Source organism: Lucilia cuprina, chromosome 4 (assembly GCF_022045245.1).
Source record: "Lucilia cuprina isolate Lc7/37 chromosome 4, ASM2204524v1, whole genome shotgun sequence".
Taxonomy (NCBI): domain Eukaryota; kingdom Metazoa; phylum Arthropoda; class Insecta; order Diptera; family Calliphoridae; genus Lucilia; species Lucilia cuprina.
Genome location: NC_060952.1, coordinates 78,340,852 through 78,367,974, shown reverse-complemented (window position 1 = coordinate 78,367,974; position 27,123 = coordinate 78,340,852). Strand labels below are relative to the sequence as shown.

The 27,123-nt window shown below is 30.7% G+C and overlaps 2 protein-coding genes and 1 non-coding gene across 3 annotated transcripts; all 3 read right to left on the bottom strand.

Annotated features, from left to right (window-relative positions):
• Positions 1-5,946: 5,946 nt before the first annotated feature.
• Positions 5,947-12,172, bottom strand: LOC111676013. Its single transcript, XM_046947922.1, has 8 exons — positions 11,955-12,172; positions 11,280-11,773; positions 10,854-11,229; positions 10,583-10,775; positions 7,856-7,874; positions 6,858-7,604; positions 6,356-6,722; positions 5,947-6,289 (listed from the first exon to the last, which is right to left on the bottom strand). The coding sequence occupies exons 1-8, from the start codon at positions 12,130-12,132 to the stop codon at positions 6,102-6,104; spliced, it is 2,562 nt and encodes an 853-aa protein (XP_046803878.1). The 5' UTR covers positions 12,133-12,172; the 3' UTR covers positions 5,947-6,101.
• Positions 12,173-15,159: 2,987 nt separating this feature from the next.
• Positions 15,160-15,233, bottom strand: Trnan-guu. The gene has a single exon. It is a non-coding gene; the product is annotated as a tRNA-Asn (tRNA).
• Positions 15,234-25,390: 10,157 nt separating this feature from the next.
• On the bottom strand, positions 25,391-26,306 carry LOC111676026 (protein Fer3). Its single transcript, XM_023436905.2, has 2 exons — positions 25,999-26,306; positions 25,391-25,934 (listed from the first exon to the last, which is right to left on the bottom strand). Exons 1-2 carry the CDS (start codon positions 26,129-26,131, stop codon positions 25,477-25,479), a joined length of 591 nt encoding a protein of 196 aa, XP_023292673.2. The 5' UTR covers positions 26,132-26,306; the 3' UTR covers positions 25,391-25,476.
• Positions 26,307-27,123: the final 817 nt, after the last annotated feature.

Genomic DNA, 27,123 nt, shown 5'->3' with positions numbered 1-27,123 from the left:
TTCTACAAAAGTTAAGGGGAATCGGTCCATATCTGACCCTACCCCACATATAAGGTCCCCTGTAGAAATTACTACAACACTAACTACCGTTTTCAAAATAACTCTATGGCCACAAAAATCGACATAAACATGTATTGTATGATCCCAAATACCTCTACGTAATTTTGTAGGGATCGGTCCATATTTACCCTACCCCCATTTTAAGGCTTAGTACTGAGTATGAGAGTAATTTTTCGACGAATTTCAAAGTTCCAGACCGAAAAAATTTGACATAAATAAGTTTTGTATGAGCTAAAAATTCTCTTCTAAATTCTACGAGGATCAGTCCATAAGAGACGCTATCTTACATATAAGTTTCCTTTAAAATTTTGCTTAAACGCTTAAACTGGCTTAAAAATGCGAATACAGTGATGAAATATAATTTTATAATTTTCATACAAAAATCGTTTTACAAGATTTTACGATGATCAGTTCATAACAGATCCTATCCCCATATAAGGTACTCTCCAGAAAATGTTTTAAAGACAGATGAGTATTGTTCCATTATTGACACTTAAATACAAACACGATTTGATTTCAAAAGTTAAACCATTATTAATGGACCTCTTTTAAATATTAATTTGATGTTCATATTAACATCGGTATATGATAATAAAATATTCATAAATAACCAAATGTATTTCTATGGCAACGATATGATGGTGGGTATATAAGATTCGGCATAGCCGAATATAACACTCTAACTTGTTTTTTTTTTTTTTTTTGGTTATAGTTATTGTATACTTTTTCATTAGCGATAAGCTTTATTTAAACTTTTATATAGTATAAACGTTTATAATTTTGCTATCATTCTTTTTTTTTTGTCAAATTCTAACATTATTTTTATATGGTTGACTAGTTCTATACTCTCAAATTTGAACTTTAACGGCTATTCTATCTCTTACTCTTTATAGAACAGTTATCAGTAACACCAATAGCCACGATTTAAATTTTCTGAGTCTGTCTGTGTGTTCATGTCAACTATGTGCACACGCTATACGGAAAAATATATTTTCGTGTAAGTCTAAATGATACTGCTAGTTTTCCTTTTCATGATCAGATCTTATTTGACCTTAACTCCCATAAAAGGAATGCTTCTGAAAATGACTTTAAGTTAAGAAATTCACATTTAAATATTAGTATCACGATAAAATTCTGACATAGTAACTCCCTCTACCAATATAATTCCTCTAATTCATGTTTATATGAAAACAGCAAAAATAATGGTAATGAGTAATCTATATAATGCAGTTATTTAATACATTACCTGGTAATGAGTGGTCGTTATCAATGCCACTATTAAATTGTTTTTAATGGGATTTGAAGCCAAATATCTAGAGACGCAGTCCAATTATCTAAAGCATATATCCAAAGTTTGTGGTTCGAATCATACTTGATATCAGTATTTTTTTTTTTTAAGTTTATTTATACTAAACAAGTAGGAAAGTATAGTCGGGCATGACCGACCATATAATACCCTACACCATGAGTATATTTTTAAAATGTTTATTTTTTATAAAGAATCTTTTATGTTGAATATTACCATAATTCCAAAATATTTAAGCAATTCATTGATAAAGAAAACAAAAATTTCTAAATGAGGCTTTATATATGTCAAATATGGGCCCGTCCTCGGTAAATTTGAGAAAAGGATATATTTTTAAATAACAGTTAGTTTTGTAGAGTTTCATTGCGATATAAATGGTTACAAGTCAATTTTAGACCTTTATGACATTTTTGAAGGGGGGTTTGTATGGGGGCTAGGGTCAAATAAGGGCCGATCCTTACAAAAATCTGCAATGTCATTTATACTTATATAAAACATATTTGTGCTAATTTTTAGAGAGATAGTAGAATATTTGACGTAATTATGGCATAAAAAGTACAAATCGGGAGGTACGGTTGTATGGGAGCTAGGTGAAATAATGGACCGATTTCAACCATTTTCAAAAAAAAAATTGCTGCCTGTACCTTGCGCACAAGGTTTACATGGACAGCCAGCCAGCCGGACAGACGTACGGACGGACATGTCTTAATCGACTCAAAAAATGATTCTGAATCGATCGGTATACTTTAAGGTGGGTATTGGACCAATATTTTTGTATGTTACAAACATCAGCACAAACGTATAATACCCTCCCCACTATAGTGGTGTAGGGTATAAAAATAACTTGTTAATGGAGCACTGTGTAAGCGGAAAGTCGCACATTTGTAACAAGTTATTTTTTGAAACTCGTCGGACAAAAATAATTAGCTATTCACCCCAAAAGTAAGCAGTTACACATTGCTTCAATATCACTTTCCTGCTTACCGTGTAAGTAAAGTTTTTCCTGAGTTCATGTTGATTCATAACATGTACTTACCTTTCTTAATTATTCGGTATGTTTATTAACTAGGCTAAATACACATGTAACTAAAATCCAATAAATCCAATTATATACATACTTGAGGTAAACTAATGAACATTATTCCAAACGAACAACATATACAAACTTATCTTTATAGCTGTGGGAATAAAACCGTTAAATTAATAGCAAATATGTCATTTTCCATAATATTTCGTAAGATTACTATTATTTGATTATTAAAAGTTGATATACATATTATTGCAAAAAGTAATTTTGTTTATTTAGCAATAAATAAATTTAATTGTTAAGATAACATTAAAAGCACATACATATAAGTACATATAGGTCAGTTGAGTTTTGAGGTCCTAAAGCTCAAAAGCTTGGTAATTACATTTACTTACTCGACAAGCTATTTTTCCGTGACTACTTCAATAATCGGTTTTAATATAATTCACTACCGGATGATTAGCGTACCTGATGCTAAAGTATAAATGGCACCATGAGCACTACGTTTACAAAGACTCTGGAATCGTTGCTAGATTGAAGTATTTATAAGATGTGAACAGAAACTTACAAGTCCACGATCGCATAGAAATAGAACAATTTTGGTAAATAGAAAAATTTTTGTTATGCGAAACATTACCAAAATTAGGAATCAATTTAACATGTATTAAAGTAAACTGGAAGACAAAACGGGCGTAGGATCTACATTAAAAATTGAGATACCGAAATAGACAAAAATCCAAGCAATAAATATATATTGCACCAATAGATAGATGTTAACAGTTAAATGGTAAGTAAGGAGATATCAAGTGATAAGGTTTAATTTACGACAGCATTGGTCGGTAAGATCATTTTAACTGTATACCTTTTCCTTAGTAATCGGAAACTAAAGAGGGATTGTACGAATGCAATACCGCTCGAGACAACGAAGGGTGAATTAAAAATTCAACAAAAATCCAAACAGTTCCTCATTATAATGTTAAACGAAGAGATTAAATCGAGTGTAAGTGGGGACCGTGAAACTTTGAAACATATTAATTTTAATTGCTCAATTATCTATGAAATCAAAGCTAAAAATGTCGATGGTGATAATATTCATTAGATAATACTTTTTAAGAGAACTGTCAAACGTTATTCTCACCATGATTTTCAATGTAAAAAAGTTCAAAAAAGGCCCCTCAAATACCGCTGATTTTGGTGCAGCATGGGTATTATTATGGTAATTAATAGACCGATGTGTAAAATAATCTATATAATTTTATAAAATGTCATAAAAGTTTATAATTGAGAACGTACAATTAGTATACAACTCTTTAGAAGAAAAACTTGAGACATAAGTGAATGACACTGCACTTTATTTTGTATTTGCCATTTTTGAGCAATATAATAAGTGTGGCTTAATTTGGAGATATATACATACATATATTAACTAAGATATTCTAATCAATAAGTTGTTAATAGTTAATTTGTCAACTAATAGGTATGTGATTTTTAATCTTATCAATAATATGTTTTAAACAAAAATCATTCTAAAAACTAACTAAGACGCCCTATATCAAGTTGAAAAGTAGAACTTAAAAGGAAGTAATGACCATACAAATTTTAAAAAGTTTAACTGCAGAGTCTATGTTATAAAAACTTTTTAAAGGATTGAGTTACGCTGAATTTTAATACTAAATTTGTATGTCCTTTAAAAGTCTAATCTAATCGTGCGTAAACACGTTTACAGTTTCTATATCTTATCGACGAAGTATTTATATAACACATTATTAATAAGACGTTATTAAAGTACATCTATGTAATCAGAACGTTATGTAGTAATCAATGAAAAGTATATAAACAGGTAAATGGTTAAAATTCAATTTCTATGAGATTTTCTATATATTCATTATTTTAGGTGGTTCCATCATCACATAATTCGGTAATACCATTTTGTATATATATTTGTTTCTGGTTAACCGAACCTCGACCGACAATAATTTCTTACTTCTTTGACTATGTCGAATTTAATAACTCTAGTTAAATTTTTAAAATATTTATGACTGTTAAAACTACTTTATAGGAGGCTAAAACCTGGACCTATATTGTCCATTATCAATACCAAACAAACTTTACCTATAGGGAATATTTGAGTAAAATTCAAACCTTCTGTCTTTTCCTCATCTTTTTTGAGTGTGGGTAATATTTTATACCCTCCACTATCATCAGTGGTGATAGATTGTATATATAAATTTATCGTTCCGTGTGTAACACCAAGAAATATTAATCTAAGACTCAACAAAGTATATATATTCTGGGTCCTTGTAAAATTCTGAGTCGATATAGCTATGTATGTCTGTGTAAAACACGCTCACGTTAAAACTAAGCTAAGGATATCAATCAAATTCACCGAAAATATATATTGTTATCAAAAGCACTTTGGTATTCAAAGTAACTCGGTTTACGACGTAAAAAGTTATAAGTAAAAATGACGAAAAAATTTAGTTTTTTTTTTAATTCTTCAGCATTTTTCTCAGAAAGTACAAAGGATAATTCGATGAGTTTTGTCGCACATTATTGTTATTTTTTCAGGGATCCTGTATAACAATTGATTCAAAATTTCCCATAGCCCCCATACAAAGGTACGTATTCCCGGAAAGTTGTTTATCGTTAATAACTCCCTCAAATACATCAGTATAAATACAATTTTTTGCACATATAAATAAAATACTAAAGGAAATTATACTACCAAGGTAGATTTGTATCGGTTCACAATTGGTCATAGCTCCCATATAAGATCCACTTCCGAAAATCACTTAAACTCCTATTTTTCATTGATTAATTAAGCTATTTGTTTTAAATTCGACACAAAAACGTTTTCTTTATATATAATTCATTCTTTTTTTTCAGGATAGCGCCTTCCGAAAATCACTTAGACGCACATATTTTAGTAAATTATAAAGTTATCAGGCTTAAATTCGACTTGCATATATTTTGTGTACAATTAAATTATTCTACAACATTTTTCGGGATCGGTTCAAACATGGTCAAAGCTGCCTATAAGGTCCACTTCCGAAAATCACTTAAATGAACATATTTCATTAAATAATAAAGCAATTGGGGACATAAATCATTTTACGAAATATTTTCCATTTGATCATAATTGGTCCAAAGTATTTTCTACTATTTTCTAAAAATACCTTACCGGAAATGGACAATCAAAGTTTTCGGGATAGAATTCGACATAAATGTGTATTTCTCAAAATGACTGAATACCACATAATTCACTATTAAATGATAGTATTTCGATAAAATTCGACATGAGTATGTTCTGTGTATAGATCATTCTGCTAAAATGTTTTCGAATTGACCTTATATTAATCATACTTCTGATTTACAGACCTCAACATCGTTTCAAAAATCACTCAAACGAATTTAGTTCATTGTATATTTTGACGTCGGAAAATTGCTCGAACCGTATGAGGTCCATAACCGAAATTGAATATAAATGTTTCTGTACCTAATCGAAATTAGTACCCTAATTACGGAAACAAAACTTTTGTTGAGTTATCTAATAAAATAAAAAGAAGCTTGCTGGTAGAGGGTATTAAAGATTCGGCACATCCGAACATAGTACTCTCACTTGTTTTATTTTTCTGTTGTTGCAGCAAAATATTGTTTTACTTGACACTATAATACATATATGAATATTACATCTTTACATTATCTTTCCTATACATCAAAAGCTCCTCTATTATCTAACCATGGTATTAATATATTCATATGTTTTACATACAAATCATTTTTATACATTGATCTTTTAAATTCTTCATTATCCTCGTTAATCAAATTATCAACATTGGCATCATGACGTGATTCACAAAGTAGTATTACCATCAAGTGATTAATGGTAGGATAAGCTAAAAATAAGTTAATATTAATTAAAACTACTAAATTCCAAAGGATTAAGATCTATTACAACCTACCCCAATAATCATGCTTTAGCAGCTCCATATGAATCTCTTTAAGAGTGGGTATTTTTCCCTTATAGTTTAACAATTTTAAATGTTCCACCAATTGCTGATGATAATAGTAAATAAAATAATCGAAATATTTTAATTTTACCTCTAAATTTGTTGATGACAACAGTAAATAATAAAGATCTTGGGCTGGAGTACCAAAGCGGCTCATTTGAAAATCCACAAATAATGTTTCATTTAGCTGATCATTATCATCATATTGAAACATAATATTGTTGGTCCAACAATCACCATGATTGAGAACGTTAAAGTTGTTGGTTTTCCAATCAGATTGTAATTGAAATGGATCTGGTTTTGTCTCAAAGAAGATTTTCTAAAAAATAAGAAAAACATAATTTCCTTAGAAAAAATCTGTTCATAAGGGACCTATGTTTTTATATATAGGTCTCTTTTTCGAAAATCACAATATTAATATAAACATTGTGATAAATATCGATGTAAAACTCACCAATTTCTCTTCTAAATATTTAAAATTTCCATATAAATCTAAATTTTCACGAAATAACTCGCCTAACTTTTTGCGATGATCTTCAAACAAATCAAGATCACTGGAAAGAGATTTATCATATATTGTCGACAAGGGACCATTCTCTATAAAATAATTATCCGAAGCAGCATGCAATTGTGCTAATTTTTTCAACACCGCTTTAGTATGTAGCAAATCCAAACCCAAATGTCGATTAAAATTCTTAAAACCTTTTAGTCTTAAATCTTCTAGTATAAGAACATCGTCATCATTAATATTACACTTAGTAGGATCGAGTAAACGAGGAGCTAATTTTATCTTACAACCAGCATTTTGATAGTAATTCTCAAATATTCGCAGATATTTCATATAAGTAATGCGTTCTTTATCGAAGAGTTTCCATTCTTTAATCATGAATTGTAGCTTTTCCGGTATGGGTTTTATTTTTACCATATATGAGGTTGTTGTTGCAGTTCCATTATATAGTTCTACATTAAGTGCTATTCTCAGCACAACAGTCATATAATTTTCTCCAGTTTTAACAGCCGGTCTAACAGTAAAATCTTTTATTTTACGATAATTTGGAAAATCGTTTTCCAAAAATTCTTCAAATAGTTTTTCATTTAGCCAGGGCGGTATATCTTTAAAACCAGTATTTTCTATTACTTCCTCATTATTTGTAGTCATTCTATTAAGCGTTTTCAAATAATACTGTACAGTTCCAAGTCCCTTGATTTACTAATTTAATAATTCTACTGAGAATCTTATAGTTGTGTATACAATTATTTTATTATTTTTTATAAATTATTAAAAAATTGCTGCTCACATTTGTATTTGCGCCTTAAATAATTGTCACTTAGTTTACAATTTACAAACAAATGGACTAGTTCTAATAATATTTTATAAGCCGAGTGTAAAAAATTTGTTTGTATGTAGTTATTCTCTCAGTTATTTAATAGTTTATAAAGAATAACAATTACATTTTTAATCATATACTCCCTATATTGAAAAAAATATATATATACGCTGATTTTATTCGTATATTTTATTAAACCATTAGTGACCATATAACTAATAATTTTGATTAAAATGTGTATATTGACAACTTAGATATTTAAATTTCAGATGCTCGAGGTTTAAGTTCGATCACTAGGACAACGATCCTAGTAAGAAATTTCATTAAGTAAGAAATTTCATTTCACTATATTTTTAACTTGTTGAAAAATATCGAATTAGTTAAATTTAAGAAACAACAGCTAATATCTGAATCCTGAATTAAATGATATTACATCAGCTAACCACTGTCTTCCAATTTTTTGTATATTATTAAGGGGCGTCAGAGTGCGGTCAAAAAAAACTGTTAAAAGTAAAAATTGGAAAAAACCTGGTGACAAATTTAAACATCGAAGTTCTAATGCGTCTTTAGTAAATTCTGAGACGATCTAGAAATGTTTGTCCGTCCACACAATAGAGGCCGAACGGAAAGAGCTAGAGACTTGAAATTTTCAACAAATAATTCGTATAGGTAAAAATTGTTTGATATTAAACATGGGCAATATAGGTCCACATTTTCGCATAGCCCCCCAAAACTGTTGTAATATATTATGTTATTATATTATACATTAGTAGGTAATGAGTGGACATTATATATGTACATTATTTTCTTGAAAAGGACTTGCAGCCAAATGTTTTACCAACAAACAAGACGTTACTGTTTCGAACTCTAGTTGATATCAATAATTTGGTTTTCACTATTATATAAAATCATTTCAAATACCATGAAAAAAGTTGAACATTTTGCTCATACATGGATTAATTCAAATGTGTTTTCGAATTTCTTCTTTCTTTCCAAATTTTTCTACCATCCACCACCATCAGTGGTGATATAGGGTATGTAAAACTTTGTCATTCTGTATGTAACACCAAAAAATATTCATCTGAGACCAAACAACTTATATATATTCTAGGTTCTTATTAAATTCTGAGTCGATTTAGCTTTGTCCGTCTATCTGTGTAAAACACGCTCACGATTATACAAAGCAATATAATTTATCCAAATTCAATCAAAATGTTTTTCATTTTTCTAAGTTGTTTGATAGTGAAAATGAACAAAATCGGTTCACATAGGGAAAAGTTAAGAACCCAAATTTAAAACAACTCCCGAATAAATCATAATCATTTTTTACACGTCAGGAAAATCGTCATGCTTTCGTTCCTACATGAGAGCTTGTTTCCTGTTGTAAATTGGCGGAATCCAATTTTATATACCTCCCATACAAAAGTACATATTCCCGGTAAATGAGTTTATTGTTAATAACTTCCGCCAGAATATGGATATCTTCAAAAAATTTTACAAGTGAAAATCTTATGACAATAGAATTCATTCAAAGAAACATTTTCTGGATCGGTTCATAACTGGTCATAGCTCCCATATAAGATTCCCTCCAAAAAAATAATTTAAACGCTAATAACTTATTACTAAATTAAGACATCCAATTGAATATTTCATAATAGTTGTAGGACTAGCAATAGGGGCCGTTGCACCTCCCATATCAGTTTAATAGAAAAGTTTGATTATATAGGAATTTATAAAACTAGAATCTTCAAATTTTGTATAAAGAGCTTTAACGTTCCTCTAAACATTTGGGTGTCTATGGGCAGACTTTTATTATGAGGACATAGAACTTCTCATATGAATTAAATACAAAAATTCGGATATCGTGGAAACTAATTATAAAATTTGTGCTGATGTTTGTAACACACAAAAATATTGGTCTTACACCCACTTTTAAGTATACCGATCGACTCAGAATTACATTTTGAGTCGATTAAGACATGTCCTTGTGCGCAAGGTACAGGCCGCAATTTTCAAGATAATTTGATGAAATTTGGACCAAGTATGTTTTTTGGTACAAGGACGAAGCCTATTGAAAATGGTTGAAATCGGTCCATTATTTCACCTATCCCCCATACAACCATAACTCCCGATTTGGGCTTTTTATGCCATAATTACGTCAAATATTCTATTATCTCACTAAAAATTGGCATATATAAGTTTTATATAAGTATAAATGTCACTGCAGATTTTTGTAATAATCGGTCCTTATTTGACCCTAGCCCTCATGCAAACCCCCCTTCAAAAATGTCTTAAACGTCTAAAATTGACTTGTAACCATTTGAATCGCAATGAAACTCAACAAAACTGTTATTTATCAGTCATATTTGACCTATATAAAGCCCCAATTAGAAAATTTTGTATTTTTATCAATAAATTTCTTTAAATACTTTGGAATTAAGATAAAATTCAACATTAAAGTTTCTTTATGAAAAATACAAATTTTAAAAATATACTCATGGTGTAGGGTATTATATGGTCGGCCATGCCCGACTATATTTTCCTACTTGTTTTATAAAACAATTTTCCGTGTAAACTCGATTGTGTTTAATATATGGATACACTTTTTAAAAATGTATAACAATAGCTGATGTAGAGTATCATATTGTCGGTTATTGCAACGAATTTGTTCGTATTTCTTGTTTAAAACAATTATACAATATTTCTATTAGTTTATTAAGTAGTTAGTCTAAGTGCAAAGAATATGTTTGTAAATATAATTAAGATAACAAAAAACAAAATAATACTCTCTAGATAATATAAATGACTTAAACAAAAAAGTTCCGCAAAAAAAAAAATCCACATTATTTACTCAAAATAACCGCGATTTTCCATCCAAGGTAAAATTTGTTGCAAATGTTTGGCATAACGTTCATTTGTATACATAGCTTGTTGCATATCGCTACCACTCGATTTATCACCCATCATATTATCCATAGAAATATCATTTGTCGTAGTGGGATCCAATAGGAAAACGGGTAAAGATTTTAATATAACAGTATAACCTGTTAAAATAAAAAGTTTTAGCAGTTGCTTTTATAAATTACATTTTTCGAAAAAAAATGTCTATAACTCTTGCATACCCATATAACTAGTTTTGTACATCCACTTATGAACTTCAGTTAAAGATGGCACAGATTTTGTATAGTTTAATATCTTTAAATGTTTTACTAATTCTTGATGATAATGTTGAACAAAATGATCAAAATATTTAATTTTTATATCCAAACAAGGACATGATAGCAAAAAATATTGTAAATCCAAAGCTGGAGTAACACAACGACCAGCTTGAAAATCCACAAATAATGTTTCACTTATATGATCCTTATCATCGTGTAGAAACATTATATTGTTGGACCAACAATCACCATGACTAAATATATAAAAACCATCTGGGTTTTGCGTACTCGCATTATCACTCTCATAAATTTGCTCAATATATTTAGATTGATAATTGATCTAGGAATAAGCAAATTAGAATGTTAAGATTATATTACCTATAAACTTACGATTTTCTCTCTCAAATGTTCTGCTTTATAAAGATGTAAATTTCCCAATAATTTAGCTTCTTGTGGCTTCTGGGACTGGGTCAACATTTTTAGCATTTCCTGATTGATCATTGGTTTCATTAGTAGATCTGGTAAACTGCCCTTTTCTGCTATATAAGCAGCGGAGGCAGCATGAAATTGTGCTAGTTTTTGTAAGGCGTTTTTTGTGTGTTCCATATCGAGACCCTCTAAACGATTCATAGTTTTAAAACCATTTACACGTATATCCTCCATTAAAATGACATCCATGCCTAAATCTTTATCGAATTTAAAAGCTTTTGGTGCAATATGTATTTTGTGATCCTGTTTCTTATACAATTCTTCAAAAGCAGGCAAAAGTTCATAATAGGCTATCAGTTCACGTTTGAAAGAGTTTAGCATAGTAACTATAGCCATAGCTTGCGGTGACTCTGGTGGTACTTTTAACATATATTTCAGAGTTTTGAGGGAACCATCTTGAAAATAATAACTGGACTATTAATATTTATATATGGTTAGGTTAGGTTGATAGGATGATGGATACTACATCAAATCGAAAGAAATACACTTAGGCCACAATCGGGCCTGTTGTGCGCTCCTTATCATGAGAAAAAAAATATTTATATATAAATTTTTGTCCTTTAAATCTCTTTATACCTTTCAGTGCAGCCTCAATTTCTATGGACCATAAGGTGGATAAATAATTTTCTCCTGCCGCAAATGCTGGTTTAGCTGAAAAGTTTTGTATTTTTTCAAAATTTACAACATGTTTTTCCAACACACTTAGAAAAAGTTCCGCATTTAACCACTGTGGCAGGTGTATGGTTTTCGTCATTATTTCGTAAAATTTCTAACTAACTTTGTTTAATGACCGTTTTAATTTGATTCTGTAAATAAACTAATATAAAACGACAATAAAAATGTTTATATATACACAAGACTTATTTACTCGATTAATGTCATAATTCAAAATATCATATTTTTGCGCATTTTTTTAAAAAGATTTTCTAATTTTTTTATATAAATTTTAATAAAAATCATGGATTTTAATAAAATTAAGGCCTAATATATACGTAAAATGTCGTACATTTTACGAATGGTTCGTTGTTTTGCACCACGAAATTCAATCGTAATATATACGAAATATTTTAGTATAAAGCAAAATTTCTTGGAAAAATTAATTTATATAAATTGAATAAGGTGAATTTGGATTAAATATGGTAGAATCCGCCAAATACTAATTTATACAAACATTTCTGTTCATTTATAATAATTATTCTCAAATTTAAATTTTTTTATGAAAATAATTCGTGAATAATACTATATTAATTAATTTCGCTAAAATTTAAGAAAAAAAATATTACGAAAGGTTTTCGTACTTTCGTAAAAATACTCAAACTCTGCAGCACTCAGTTCAAAAAATCTCACTCATTGAGTTATAACATTCTTCCAGTAAATGAACGATATGATGAAACATTTTGGCTCACGACTAAATTCACACATAATAATAAAATGAAATATATGTATTTTATCTCTCTCTCTCCTTTTCTCTCTATCTCTGATTAATATACTAAAGTCACTGAAAACCCTATCGCAAAAATACACATTTAAATTAATATAATTAGTGTTAAGTTGTGAAAATATTGCACTTAAAATGTGATTTGATAACGAACTTTATAATACCCTATACGGGAAAATAATTGTACTCACATATCAAAAAAAAAAAGGAATAATGATTGTATATCTTCAAAATCGTTATTAGATTCTAAAACTATATAGCCATGTCTATTCGCCTACCCATGCAATTCATTTGTTCAAAGATTAAGAAAATCACTTTTTCGTTCTAATACAAAGTCTTTATACTATAAAGTAAATAGTACGAATCAAATAAAACTTTCATTCCTTGACGTACACAAGAAACGCAACCGACAAATATCGTGTAAATCGAGGAATAGCTGTATTTATTCTATTTATTTATTTGTTGACATTACACATGTATTTGTAGTCTATGTATATTGATTTTACTTACACCTGTCTTATCAAAATTTATTGATTGTATCAATTTTGGTCAATATCATTGCAATTCAAAGATTAAGTGTCGACACTATCGTCATTTAATTTGTCTATCATCATATTGGTGAGAGACACTTTGTTGGTAATATATGTACTCTGGTATTATGCATTTCTTAGGATACGCGCGAAAAATATATAAGAGTCAGTTTTGACAGGGCCACTCCACTCATTAGATGTAGTTTTGTATTAGATGCAGCTTGTATGTGTGAGAAATTTCGGGATGTCATTAAGCATAGATCCATATATCTCATTATAGTTGAATCTAAAGTAATTGCCAACCAGGACATTCACAGTGAACTTGAATGACCACTTTGTTTTTGCTGTTCTTTGCACCTAAGTCAGTGTTCAATGAAGGGTAGGCTAAGTTGGCTTGTATGTCTAATTAACTAACTAACTAACTACCTAACTAACTATCAGGCCTGTCACATAATTCCATGCCTGATATGTAATATTGTGTTTAGAGTCTCGGAATGACTAGTTTTTAAAGCACATGTTATTTCAACGAATGCTCTAAACATTGTATAGATGATCTGAAACAAAATTTCTTTTTAGTTGAAGTGTACCATGCAAGAGATTCGTTTTTGAATATAACGTTCTACAGCTTTGTACATTCATTAAACTAAGTCCCCATACATTTCAAATAACTTTTGAAAGTTACAGAAGGCGACCGCTATCTTCACGCAGAGAAAAAATATAGTTGTGGTAACCATAATCTAAGAGCAACATATTATGGTTAGAATTATGGTTAAATTTAAAACATATTATGATAATTATTAGTATAATAACCTATCATATTATGATTAAATATAGTCCGAATATTTCATCATAATATAGTGATAATGTGATAATGTGTGTAGTTTCAAGCAACCACATTATGGTTTCATGTAATCATATAATGGCTTCAAGTAATCATATTATTGTTTCAAGTAACCATATTATGGTTACAAGTAGTCACATGTCTTCATGTAACCATATTATGGTTACATATTAAACATAATATGGGTAATATTATGTGCTCGGCGTAAAATGTAATTATTTGTTAATTTTCTTTTAAACAAACACAAAACTTCCAAGCACTGATATTCCCATAGAAATATATATCCACACTTTCAAGCCAATAGTATTTATTTTTCACAATTATTTTAACACTGCATTTGATTAATAATTTATTTAATCCGATCTAGTACGGATAAACCATACAACTGATATAAAAATGGCGATACCAAAATATTTTTAATAGTAAACGTATTTTATTTATATCTTAAACATTATATGCATAAGCGTGTAAAATCCTACCATTTAATGATTATTTGATAGTTTAAATGATTTTAAAGAATATAATATGTTTACATAATTATCATTACTTATTTGTTGTAAAAATAATTATTTTTCTGAGAATCATTCTCAAATTTATATATATAAATTTATCTCATAAACATATAAATGTTTTCAGTAACTAAATTATTGATGAAGTTCAATAAAAATAACAATTGTTTGGTTATGACAACAAATTATTGTTACAAAAAACATAGAATAGTTTTCTTAACCATGTTTTTTCTCTGCGTGTTTTTGACTCTATGTTCGATGTTGAGTTCCCATGATAACTTGGAGTATAGAATAATTCCAAGATATTTGCCATTGCTTCATAGGGGAATTTGCAGTTCTTTAAAAGCAGCAAGTTGTAGCAGTGAATCTTAGTCTTTGTTATCAATAGTACAAGTACTAGTATAAAAATACTTTTTATAAATTAATAATTATTTAATATTTAAAAAAAATACAAAAATTTACACGCCCCCGGGTGGGCTCGAACCACCAACCTTTCGGTTAACAGCCGAACGCGCTAGCCAATTGCGCCACGGAGGCAGTTGTTCGTAGTTTTGCTTACAACAGTTTTCAAGTCAACAACAAAACAAAGAAATAGAATAGAATGTGATAGAACAAAAATAAAAATCATAACAAAAGGTGAATTTTTAACATAAACACACCACTCACTGAAATGAAAAAAATATGTGTTGCTGTAAATGCTATGTTCAACATTTACCATACAATTTTGTTGCCTGAGCAAGTTTTGCGGTGTTCCACACATAATAAACACGTATATTTCTTACGGGAAGATTTTTGCTCACGGAACTCCTCTAACTAAATGAAGAATTTAGTATAAAAAGTGAATTTTAGCTCAAGTTTGCAAATTTGTTGAAATTGTAGAGTTTTATTTTTTAAAAGATTTTTTACCCACCGTTAAAAATGAAATATTGGTCACATATTGGTCAAAGTATACATACCTATATGTTTATTATAATTCCTTATTATACCCTCCACCACCATCAGTGATGACAGAGGGTATAAATAACTTTGTCATTCCATGTATAACACCAAGAAATATTCATCTGAGAGCCAACAAATATTCTGGGTCCTTATCAAATTCTGAATAGATTTAGCTATGAATTTAACCAAATTTACCCCAAATATTCTTCATTTTCCGAAGTTTTTATACCCACCATCAAAATAGACGGGGGTATATTGATTTTGTCATTCCGTGTGTAACACATCGAAATATTGCTCTAAGACTCCATAAAGTATATATATTCTGGGACCGCGTAAGATTCTAAGACGATCTAGCTATGTCCGTCCGTCTGTCTGTTGTTGGCACGATAGCGTCCACAAAATTAGAGATATTGAGATGAAATTTTCCCAAAATATATTTTATTAATCAGAAATGTTTGGTATTGAAAATGGGCAAAATCGATCAACGATTTCACATAGCCCCCACACAAATGTACCCCCCGGAATATTGTATAAAGAACTTCAAATATTCACAAATTCGTTGTTTATAAAGCAAATACCACAAAATTTCGCATAGGTCCGCATTATGGCGGACATAGGACCATAATGACCCCCCATATAAGGTCCCCTTTAGAAAATGACTAAATAAATAGCTGATTACTGGCTTAAAAATCTCCACTAAATTTTATGTATAGCTGTCCATAATTGACCCTACCCCCATATAAGGTCCCCTCCATAAAATTACTTTAACGCTCATTACTGGCTTAAAAATACGACTGTAGCGGTGAAATTTAACAGAAGTAAGATTTATACTAAAATGACTTTAACGCTCATTACTGGCTTAAAGAAAACGAGTATAGCGATGAAATTTTACATAAGGAAGTGTCTTACTAGCCAGATCGGTCTATAATTGACCCTACCCCTCATATAAGGTCACCTTCATAAAGCGTTAAAAACGCTCATTATTGGTTTCAAAATACGAGTACAGCGATGAAATTTCCCAGAAATAAGTTTCATACGAGGCAATATCTCTCTACCAAATTTTATGTGGATCGGACCCTATCACCCATAAAAAGTATCCCCATAAAAGTTCTTTAATACTAATTACTGGCTTCAAAATAGTATTATGACAATGAAATTACACAGAAATAAGATTTATACAAGTCAAAATTTACCAAATTTTATGTTAATCGGTCTATAATTGACCCTACCCCACATATGAGGTCCCCTTCAGATAACGACTTTAACGTTAATTATTGGCGTAAAAATACGAATATAGCGAAGAAATTTGACATAAGTATCTTAGAAACCAAAACCTTTCCACCAAATTTTATGTGTATCGATCTATAATTGACCCTACCCCCCATATAAAGTCCCCTCCATAAAAATACTTTAACGCTCATTACTGCCTTAAAAATACGAGTGTAGCGTTGAAATTTCACAGAAGTAACTTTTTCACAAGCCAAAATCTCTGCACCAAATTTTATGTGGAACAGGACTTAATTGACCCTACCCCCAACATAAGGTCAAAAATTTCTTTAAGGCCCATTACTTAAAATATATAGTTATATACATAAATCGACTCAGAATTTCATAAGGACCAGGAATATATATATACATTATTGGGTCTTAGATATTAATTCTTGGTGTTACCCATAGAACGACAAACTTATACATATATATCCTCTACCACTACTAATGGTGATGTAGATTATTAAAAATATAACCTGACTACGAATATTTTGAATGATTGTTTTCTATATTGCATATATAAATTTTATACCAAATAATTCACATTTTTTTTGGAATTTTGTGCAGATTTTGCAAAAAAATTCAATTAATTTGTCATATTAGGTGACAAGATTAGTTTGATTGAATTACTTATGTACTTGTTCTTTGATCAAGAAGAAAAAAGGGGTTGATATTTTGCAGCCAAAGAAAGCATAATTGTATTATTTGTGGATATGTTTGTTGTTTAATTTACAAAGAGGGGTGCTTAGCTGTCGGTATTTAGTTCAAAAATTAGGGCGTTAAACCGTTATGTAATAATGATAAATCATTGAAAGTTAATTTGATTCGTTGTGCGAACAGATTTAATATGTAACAAATGTTATGAAACTTTTTGGCAGTTTTTCTATTAAATTTATTAGAATTTTGGGATAAAAAAGTGAATTTTGTGAATATTGATATTTTAGGTTAACATTTTAAGGGATTTTAATATTATTTTTTTATAATATTTGTAAATATTTAGGAATTGGAATTTGTTAGCGTCAGTTCAGTTTTTTTTAAATCAAGATTTCTAATAACATTTATGTCTAATTATATCAAATCAGTAATTTGTTTATGATATTAGTTAGTTTTTATAAAAACTTTACTTTATTTACAACAATTAAAATATGCAAAGATCATCATTATATCTAATTGACTTCTATCTCTTTATTTCATAATAATCTTTCACAGTTACCATGAACTTAACCAAAATCCACCTGATAATACCCTTCTATTTTTTCAGTCATGCATTTTCGTTCAAACACTTGTTAGGCCAGTTTTTTAACACAACTAAATCTTTTTTAACCGCAAATAAAAATACTAATTGAATGTAACAAAAAAATGTGTATGGGAAAATCTTCACCTGCCTTCAATCATCCCTCTGCTAACTAAAACAAAATATTGACAACACTAACTAAGCGTAAAATTATAATTAATTTTTCATAAAAATTGCAAACATCATATTTCTGGGTGAAGTAATAAATATGCTATTTTAAAATATGCAATCAAGGGTAACATTGTAGACTTATTGACCGATGTTGCCAAATTGTTTTATTTTGTATATTCCCATATTTTGAGTTTCTATTTCCAAATACTCCAAAAATGGTACTAATTTCTTTTTTTTTGTTAAAGACAAAAATTTTCAGCAAAATCTTTCGAAATGGGTTTTATATGATCCGTATTTTTCGCTAATATGAAAATGTTGGATATAAAAACCTTACAAATCTGTGAATGGAATAATCAATATTAAAAATATACAGTTTTCTGAACGAGGTTCTTTAGGATATTATATACAATTTTAATAAACTCTCCGCATGCTCCATATTTCTCCGAAAATCTTTACATCCATTTACAATACGTACCATAATATTAACCTGATGTATGTATTCTTTCCGAGGAGGCTTTTAGCTTTGTTAATGTTGGGTGCACTTCATAGGATTCATATGATCCTACTCACAGTTCGATCATATTTTTAATAAAACCTTCGTTTCCCCAAACGATATTTTCACTCGTGAAATAATCTTTCCCAAGTTCCCTTTCATAATAAATACATTTGAGTGTCCTTGCACATATACATATGATGCAAAGATTCGGATATTCGACAGGCTCTTTTACTACAGTTCAGAATAGATTTAATGTTATAAGCAGATGTCGGAAAAAATTTGTAAAAACAAATTTATACAGTGAAGTTTTTTTTTAATTTTTTACTTTACCGCGATTTCCTGTTTGGGACCAATGTATCACAGTTACAGAAAATTTTTATTTCTGATTTTAGTTCGCTCAATTCTTACTTACAGCAAGATTTGCGAGATAATTTTTATAAATCTTTAAATATATATATAGTTCGACTATATAACTGGTTTGTAAATAAAATAGAATTCGATTAACGCTTTCTTACCGTATTATATATAACATTAACAGCTGATAAAGATCTAATATTCTTCTGGATTTCGGGAATGTTCATGCAATTTTAAATCCTAAACATTTAACATATTCCGTGACAACACGGATTTCTGTTTGGAATTTAGTGTTGTAATTAAGTGTTGGAATTTAGTGTTGTGGTTTCCGTGCTTTCCGAAACCGCCTTCTTTCCAATTTTGAATCGCCCGTATAACAACAGATATACCGCTTGACTACAGTCAATGTCTCACAGTACCCGACAACTTATTAGTTTAACTTTCTCAAGCTTTTTATAATACATTCTCTCTTTAATTGTCGATTATCATCTATCCAAAATGGATTCAAAACCTTCAATTGCTAAAGCCCTAATAAATTGCCTTGTGGATGCCGGGAAATATATTAACTAGTGTTGTGACAGTAAAATTTTTCGGTTTCTAACAAGAGGTTTCTGCATAAGTTTTCTCTAATACATATACCACAGTTCCTAACAATTAATATTTCTGATATGAAATCGAGCACGTCTTGTATTAATATATAAAAGTCCGTTGATTTGAAAGCCTCGTTGTTAATTTCGCATTTATTTTATTCTACAAACTTAAGGAAAGTATTTGAGCGATAGTTTCACAATTTCAATATAAACAAGTAATAAATTATAGTCGGGCGAGGCCGACCATATAATACCCTACACCTTTTATAAAAATTCAATGTGATTTAATTTCCATAATAAAGCATTTAAGTTGAATTGTACCTTACCTCAGATATACATACTTAAGCCGTTTATTGTTTAATAAAATTGTTGACATTTATTTGAAATTTGGATGGGGGCTTTACATAGGGGCTAGGGTCATATGAGGACCAATTATTATAGAATTCGTAAGGGTCATCAAGTCTTGTATATAACTCGGCTTTATGTCGAGATAAGAGTATATTAAACATAATGATGAACTTAAAAGCCCTAATCGGCGGGTTCAATTATAGGGGGCTAGGAGAAATAATGGACCGATTTAAATCATTTTCAAAGGGCTTCGTTTATGATACCACAAAAAATCATGTATTAAATTTCATTAAATTATCTTCAAAATTGTGACCTGTAGTTTGATTACAAAGTTAAAAAACCCTATTCGGGGGGTTCAATTGTATGGGCGCTAGGTGAAATAATGGACCTATCTTAACCATTTTCAATACAATAGAAGATTATTTACCAAATTTCATTGAATTATCTTCAAAATTGCGACCTGTAGTTTGATTACAAGGTTTACATGGACGGACGGACATAGCTAAATCGACTCAGAAAATGATTCTGAGCCGATTGATATACTTTATGGTAGGTATAGGACCAATATTATTGTCCACTAAAGTGGTGTAGGGTATAATTGTTCCACATCTCGTGAAAATGGTATAGTTCGAGTATTTTTTTTTTGCCGATTTTTATAAAACCAAACTGGCAACACTGTTACTGAAATTTCAGTTGATCAGTCTGTCTATTTGTGTTTGCATGTTGAACAAGTGTTCTAGAATCGGTATCACTTTGTTAAGTCAGCAAACATATTTGTTGGTAATTTATACTTGACTAAATTGATTTAAACGAAAAGAACAACAACAATTTATACAAAAACATATTTGTATACAGTTTTAGTAACAATTTCATGGTTTAACGCGCTTTATATACACTTATTAGGGTTGATTTGTTAACGAGTAATCGTTAGTGGTTACTTGTTATTACGAAAAAAATAACCTTACAGTGTAGCTGAAAATGAAGTGAAATTAAATTTGTTATTAATTCCTAAATAATTTTTAACTGGAGATATCTGCTAAAAGTTCTATTAATACGATTAGTTCTTTGGGTTGTTCAGGCTGAAAAGACAGACACTTGGGTCCTGTTGGTCCCTTTATGATACCTGTAATGAAATGAAAATCAAAGAGAGAGAAAAGGGAAATATGTTTGTGGTTAAGTGAGAAAAGAGATGAGGAGTAAAGTTAAGAGTGAATAGATGTATAGAAAGTTGAGAAAAATTTCCGTCCTAGAACCAATTGCTGTGCCTGATGAAGGCGTATATATTTTCCAATCTTAGATTGGACGAGTCCGACAAGTTATCGAATATCCGTTTTCCTAAAAATTAGAAACGATAGTCTGCTAACGCAGGGCAGTGGCAGAGAAGATGTTCAACAGATTCTTCCTTAAACGACAAGACAAAATGTCCAAATCTCTGGAAATGAAACATGTTATTTTTTCAACGACCACTACTTTCAAAATTCCTTTTCGAATAATCGTGAAAAGGCAAGTTAAATTATCACATCTCTAGAAATGAAACATGTCATTGTTTTGATTTCACCCTAACCACCACAAAAAATGTATAAACCTCATTACAGACGTCCTTGCTGTCATAAATTCTAAACAAATTATACAATACAAAAGGAAAAAAATATATGTCCTTTTTGTTTTTGTCAACAACAGCCTAATGTTAATCCCAAAATATTGCATAAACACTTACGAGTATATCCTTTACAAAGGTTCTTCTTACTACAGGGTAGTAGCAAAATTGGACTAAAAGTCAATCCGCTGTAATAAGATTAAACCACCCTTGTTAGCGCGTTTGCCCAAAATGTTACATTTTCTAAGATGCAACACTTGGTGGGCAATATGTTTTTGTTCATATTCCGTATAAGTATTACGAAAAGATTATTAGTAACACTTCATGCGAAATTAGCAATTGAAAGCTAAATGCATTTAAGGGTTGCTATATATATAGCGCTATATGATGGAATGATGGTATATAATTGTTAAATCTGTGTTGTTGTCTATTGTTAAGAAGTTTCACGTGTCTACTATTAGCACTTTATTGCCGAACATTGATTTAGTATCACTGAAGATTATTAAAAAATGATTAAAATCTGATTAGTTGTTGTCAACATTTTTAAAGAATTTGACCACCTGCTGAGAAAATTCCTTTAAAACCACTGTTTCTAAAAAAGAGAGAATTTCTGAAAAATTCCCACAATTATTAAAAATATATAAACAAATTTTTGTTGGAAGATTGCCAAAAACCTAATATCCCATCGAAACTGCAAAAGTTCATTATTTTTAGTTTTTAGCAAAAGATCCTTGTTGCAATCAGAATTTTCATTATTATGAGCATACGCTGTGAAATTGTGCCAAAAATCATTAGTTATATGCGTATAATACAAAATTGAAGATTTTAGAATGTTGTCCAAACAATAATGTCTAAGTTTTTAACGTGAACACTTGCCCTGACGGTCTTATTTCTCGGTGATCTTTTTCATATACTGGGTAAACTTAAGAACGGTCGACCAAGCGATCTTAAATCCTTCTATGAAAAACTCAGGTGGCAATCTTTGTACATGTACAAGCACTTTTCTGAAGTACTCGAGCCATCTCTTGCCTTCATAGGCCCGTGACGGGCAGCATAGGATCAATCCCAAAGCATATCCAAAAAGGGAAAAACGCTATCACTGGTCTAAAGTCAATTGCAGGGCCGATCCCAACATCAGGTGAAATCAACTTTCCGGATATTCCGGATGGTTATTATCCTTTCAAGTACATTTCTTAACCTTTTAAAGACCTTGTAACCACACTACTGAGATGACCCTGGTTTTTCGGCAACTTTTAATAGAGACGTATGTATTTGGTAGTCCGAAATACCCAGTTAATAAATCAGGATTCCTTTTTATTTCTAAAGTCAATTCAATGTAACAATATGCATCCTGTTGAGAAGGATACAGTACCAAGGAACTACCCTGAAGTTAGAGGTATAAGAAATCGGTACTAGTTTCCTTTCTGGCAGAGAAGACCTTTCCGATCGTTCACCAACATACATCAGTTTCATTCTTAGACCATAAGGAACGATTAATGGAATGACAGCAACCACCAAGTGCCCTAGTTAGACCTCATGCCAAATCATCCAAGGACTAGCCAGGGAGTGAAATGTCATTACCAGTTTATAGTCCCGGCAATACAACAAGATGAGAATCTTTCATCAAGGAAAGATCCGTTATTCGCCGTGCACAACTTATGAATAACCAAATACACATTTTCCGTGTGAAAGATCAGGCTCGAACTTTTCACACTCCGATAGGAATGAAATAGATATTCACAGTGCCAGATTATGCAATGCCCTGGTTAGACCTCATTTCAAATCATGCAAGGACCGGCAATGTACCAAGTTGAGAGTTTTTCATCAACGAAACATGCCCCGTCATGTCAACATTGACCGTTATCGCCATGCACAACTTATGAATAACCCAATACACATTTTCCATGTGTAAGATCAGACTCGAACTTTTCACACTCCGATAAGAATGAACTAGATATTCTTGAACCTCACTATAATTTAAAGTGCGAATTTGCAACATAAAATGGCAGAAACTTCATACACTCGTACTCTGACGCGTCGTCTTTGTGCTAATGTTTAAAACTCTTCACGGATTAGAAAAACCTTGTAATTCGTTTAAAGTATTCTCAAGACAGTTTCCGTAGTGGGCGCTTTACGAGAGGCCTACAAATTTTTCTATCAATTTAAACGAATATCAGACAGATCACGTTCCTCATCTATGGATGAATATCAGACAAATCAAGTTCCTCATCTATGGATGGTGTAATTGTAAAGGAATCCGAAGCTTTTGCTATTCTGGGCATACATATGATATTCTTGTTATCAATACCATTTATATCCGACCTAAAATAAAATTCTCATGTATGATCCAGTTCAATAAGGTCTATCATAGGTACTTATATATATAGCATTCAACACTATTGTTTCATCGAAACAACATCGCAATGTGGGTGTCCCAGCTAAAATTATTGGAGTACGTGATCCATTTAGGTAATCCCAATACTACTTTCCTCTAAACATTATTGGAGGCAACTTTTCTTAACATAACTTTTCAATACAATATAGTTTATAACCTGTATTAGGAACAGGACTATATTGTAGATCACGTCCCTACGTAATTTTAGCTGGGCAGTAGTTTCTGGATTACTCTGATGTAATGTTTGGATGTATAACGTGATCCTCACTTAACCCAGCACAATGTTAAATCTAAACTAGTTTTAACCGAGTCCTGGTCTTTACACGTGTGTCTGGTCTTCTGATATTAAGGAAGTTTGATCCAAAATATACATATTAATTAGTAATACATGTCTGCCATAACCAATTTTCTAGTTCCGTCACAATGCACTGCAATATAAGAGCTGATCATTTGAGTACGCGAAATGTGGTTAGTCAAGAAAAGTCGATTCCTAGATTGATTTTACTTTATCAGAAGTGGTCAAAAGGTACTAATTATATAAATTGATTATATCTGATTTTTCAAGTTTATTTTAATGTTACTCCATAAACTTTAAAACAAGTATGAATTTATAGACGGACATTGCCGATCATATGATACCCTATACCAGTCAGTTTGTTAAAATTTTGATTTTTTTTTAAATGAAGCATTTAATTGTTTTATTGTGGAATATTTTTACTTATTGTTGACAAAAAAGAGATTTTTTACAAGAGGGCTCATAGGGGAGAAGGGGTAAATATGGGCCTATGCTTATAATTTTTGGTAGATGAATTTACGTCTACTTCAAAGTCATTTATGTAGATTTTAATCGTTTTATAAGTAATTATAAGTTAATTTTGACCTTCAAGTCATTTTCTGAAGGGAAGTCTGTATGGGGGCTAGGGTCAAATGAGGCCCGATCACAATAAAAATTAGTATTGTCATTTATTGTTCTAATTTTTGCTGATTTTTGATGGACCGATTTCAACCATTTTCAATAGCGATCGTTCTAGAATCAAAAAAAAGAGTATGTGCCAAATTTCATCACATTATCTTGAAAATTGCGACCTGTAGCGCGCGCACAAGGTTTATATGGACTCACAGACAGATAGACAGACGGGCAGACATAGCTAAATCAACTCAGATAGTGATTCTGAGGCGATTGGTATACTTTAAGGTGGGTCTAGGACCAATGTTAAAAATATCTAAAAACTTAAATTTTGTTATTAGAATCGAACACTTTCAAATTCTTCGAAAACATTTTCAAACATTTAAATTTTTATATATAAGCATTTATATAATTTATTAAAAACAAATTAAATTAATTACACAATAATCAACAAATTATATCGGGAACTGGCGATACTCCCTAAGCCAAACTATGACCATAGGGTGAAGCAAAATCTCTTTGAAATGCCGACGGATGTAAATGATGAGGCATTGCACCAGGATGATGATGACCATTCATTCCACCATAGATATCATTAGAACGGGTTTTTATCGAATTCATAGGAGTGCCAGTCAGTAGTTCTGTCATGAAACCAATATATGTAATAGCCAAACGTAAAGTTTCAATGCGTGATAAGCGTTTTTCATAGGCAAACGTTGGTACCTTACGTCTTAGTTTATCGAAAGCTTCATTTAAATTGAACATGCGACGGCGTTCTCGTATATTGGCTGCCCTCCGTTGAGCCATGGAAGCCGTGCGACGTCTAGTTTTCTTGGTAGGATTACCATTAGTAGAACCGTTAGAGGTGCCATTGGTACGACTGCTGCTATTCGAACGAGGATTAACTAAACTGTTGACCTGGGATCGTTGCCACAGAGCTGTAATGTTAATTATTTTTAATTAAAAATTTGTTTAATAATTCATTTTAACAGTTTTACTCACCCAAATCTGTACAAGGAAATCCAGTAATTAATTCCTGATAAGGTACTATGGGAGGCGGTGGTGGTGCTTCCTGAGCCCATAATGGTTGAAATGGCACTTCTGGCATATAACCAGATTCACTATGATGTTGCATTTTTAGGATATTTAAATATTTTCTGTTTTATTAATATCTTAATACACAATTAAAATTATCTAATTTAATTATTGTCTTATTAGATTTATTAAATCACTTCAGTCTTTTCTATTTGGAAGTTCTTGTTTGAATGTCAGTTGGTCTCTTGCCATATCTTTCTTTTATAGGAGTTTTTTTTTCTATAACAAATTCATCCTTGTTGGAATCTGAGGATACATTAGAACAACCCTTATTAAAGTCGCCATATTTATTTTCCAATTGGTAACAGCTCTACGGAATTTCATTGGTTCAATAAAATTTGGGGTGTTTTTTATGTACATTGGTACCATGATGGTCATGGTACTACTACAAGTAGTAATAATAAAGTTTATTTTATTATAAATAAGAACAATTTGCTAGGACGTCGTGCATCATTTTTTTGACTGGAAAAATTAGAAATGGCGCAATTTTTATAAAAAAATAATATATTCCAGAAGAGAGCAGCACAGCATTCTGCTGTGCACAGAAATTTCCCCGAGCGGTGCACAGCAAAACCATTTTTTTTATATGTGCTGCGTCAAGTTAAAGTGGGCCTAGGGATACGCAGCAGCCTAGCTCCCATAAGAAATACACGTGTTTGTGTGAAGGCGCAGCAAAATCTGCTGATTCGCAGCAACTACTCTCTCTCTCTCTCATAGCAACTTGAAAGATGAGATGATAGCGAGTGACAATTTGTGAAAATTTTTCTATGTGGTTTCAATAAATGTCATATTTTCATATATGATTTGACATTCTGGAGTCTTTGAGACATGTGTATGTTATGTTCTTGTATAATTTCTCTGAGAGAGAGAAGAATTTATTTTTATGTTATATTACGCCATCTATTTTTCAATGTTTATTTTTAAAATTAAAAAATTTATTATATATGACACTTAGATGACACTATGCTTTATGTTTTGACTTATAGGTGGCGCTTAAATACAGGTTTGTGCCATTACTTAATTACAGACATT

Excerpts from the sequence above, each read along its gene's own strand:
- LOC111676013 (XM_046947922.1), bottom strand. The coding sequence starts at position 12,132 with ATGACGAAAACCATACACCTGCCACAGTGGTTAAATGCGGAACTTTTT. Across the intron at positions 11,774-11,954 it reads AATTGAGGCTGCACTGAAAG|ATGGTTCCCTCAAAACTCTG; the intron begins GTATAAAGAGAT and ends ATTATTTTCAAG. Across the intron at positions 10,776-10,853 it reads GTACAAAACTAGTTATATGG|GTTATACTGTTATATTAAAA; the intron begins GTATGCAAGAGT and ends TTATTTTAACAG.
- LOC111676026 (XM_023436905.2), bottom strand. The coding sequence starts at position 26,131 with ATGCAACATCATAGTGAATCTGGTTATATGCCAGAAGTGCCATTTCAA. Across the intron at positions 25,935-25,998 it reads ATTTCCTTGTACAGATTTGG|CTCTGTGGCAACGATCCCAG; the intron begins GTGAGTAAAACT and ends TTAACATTACAG.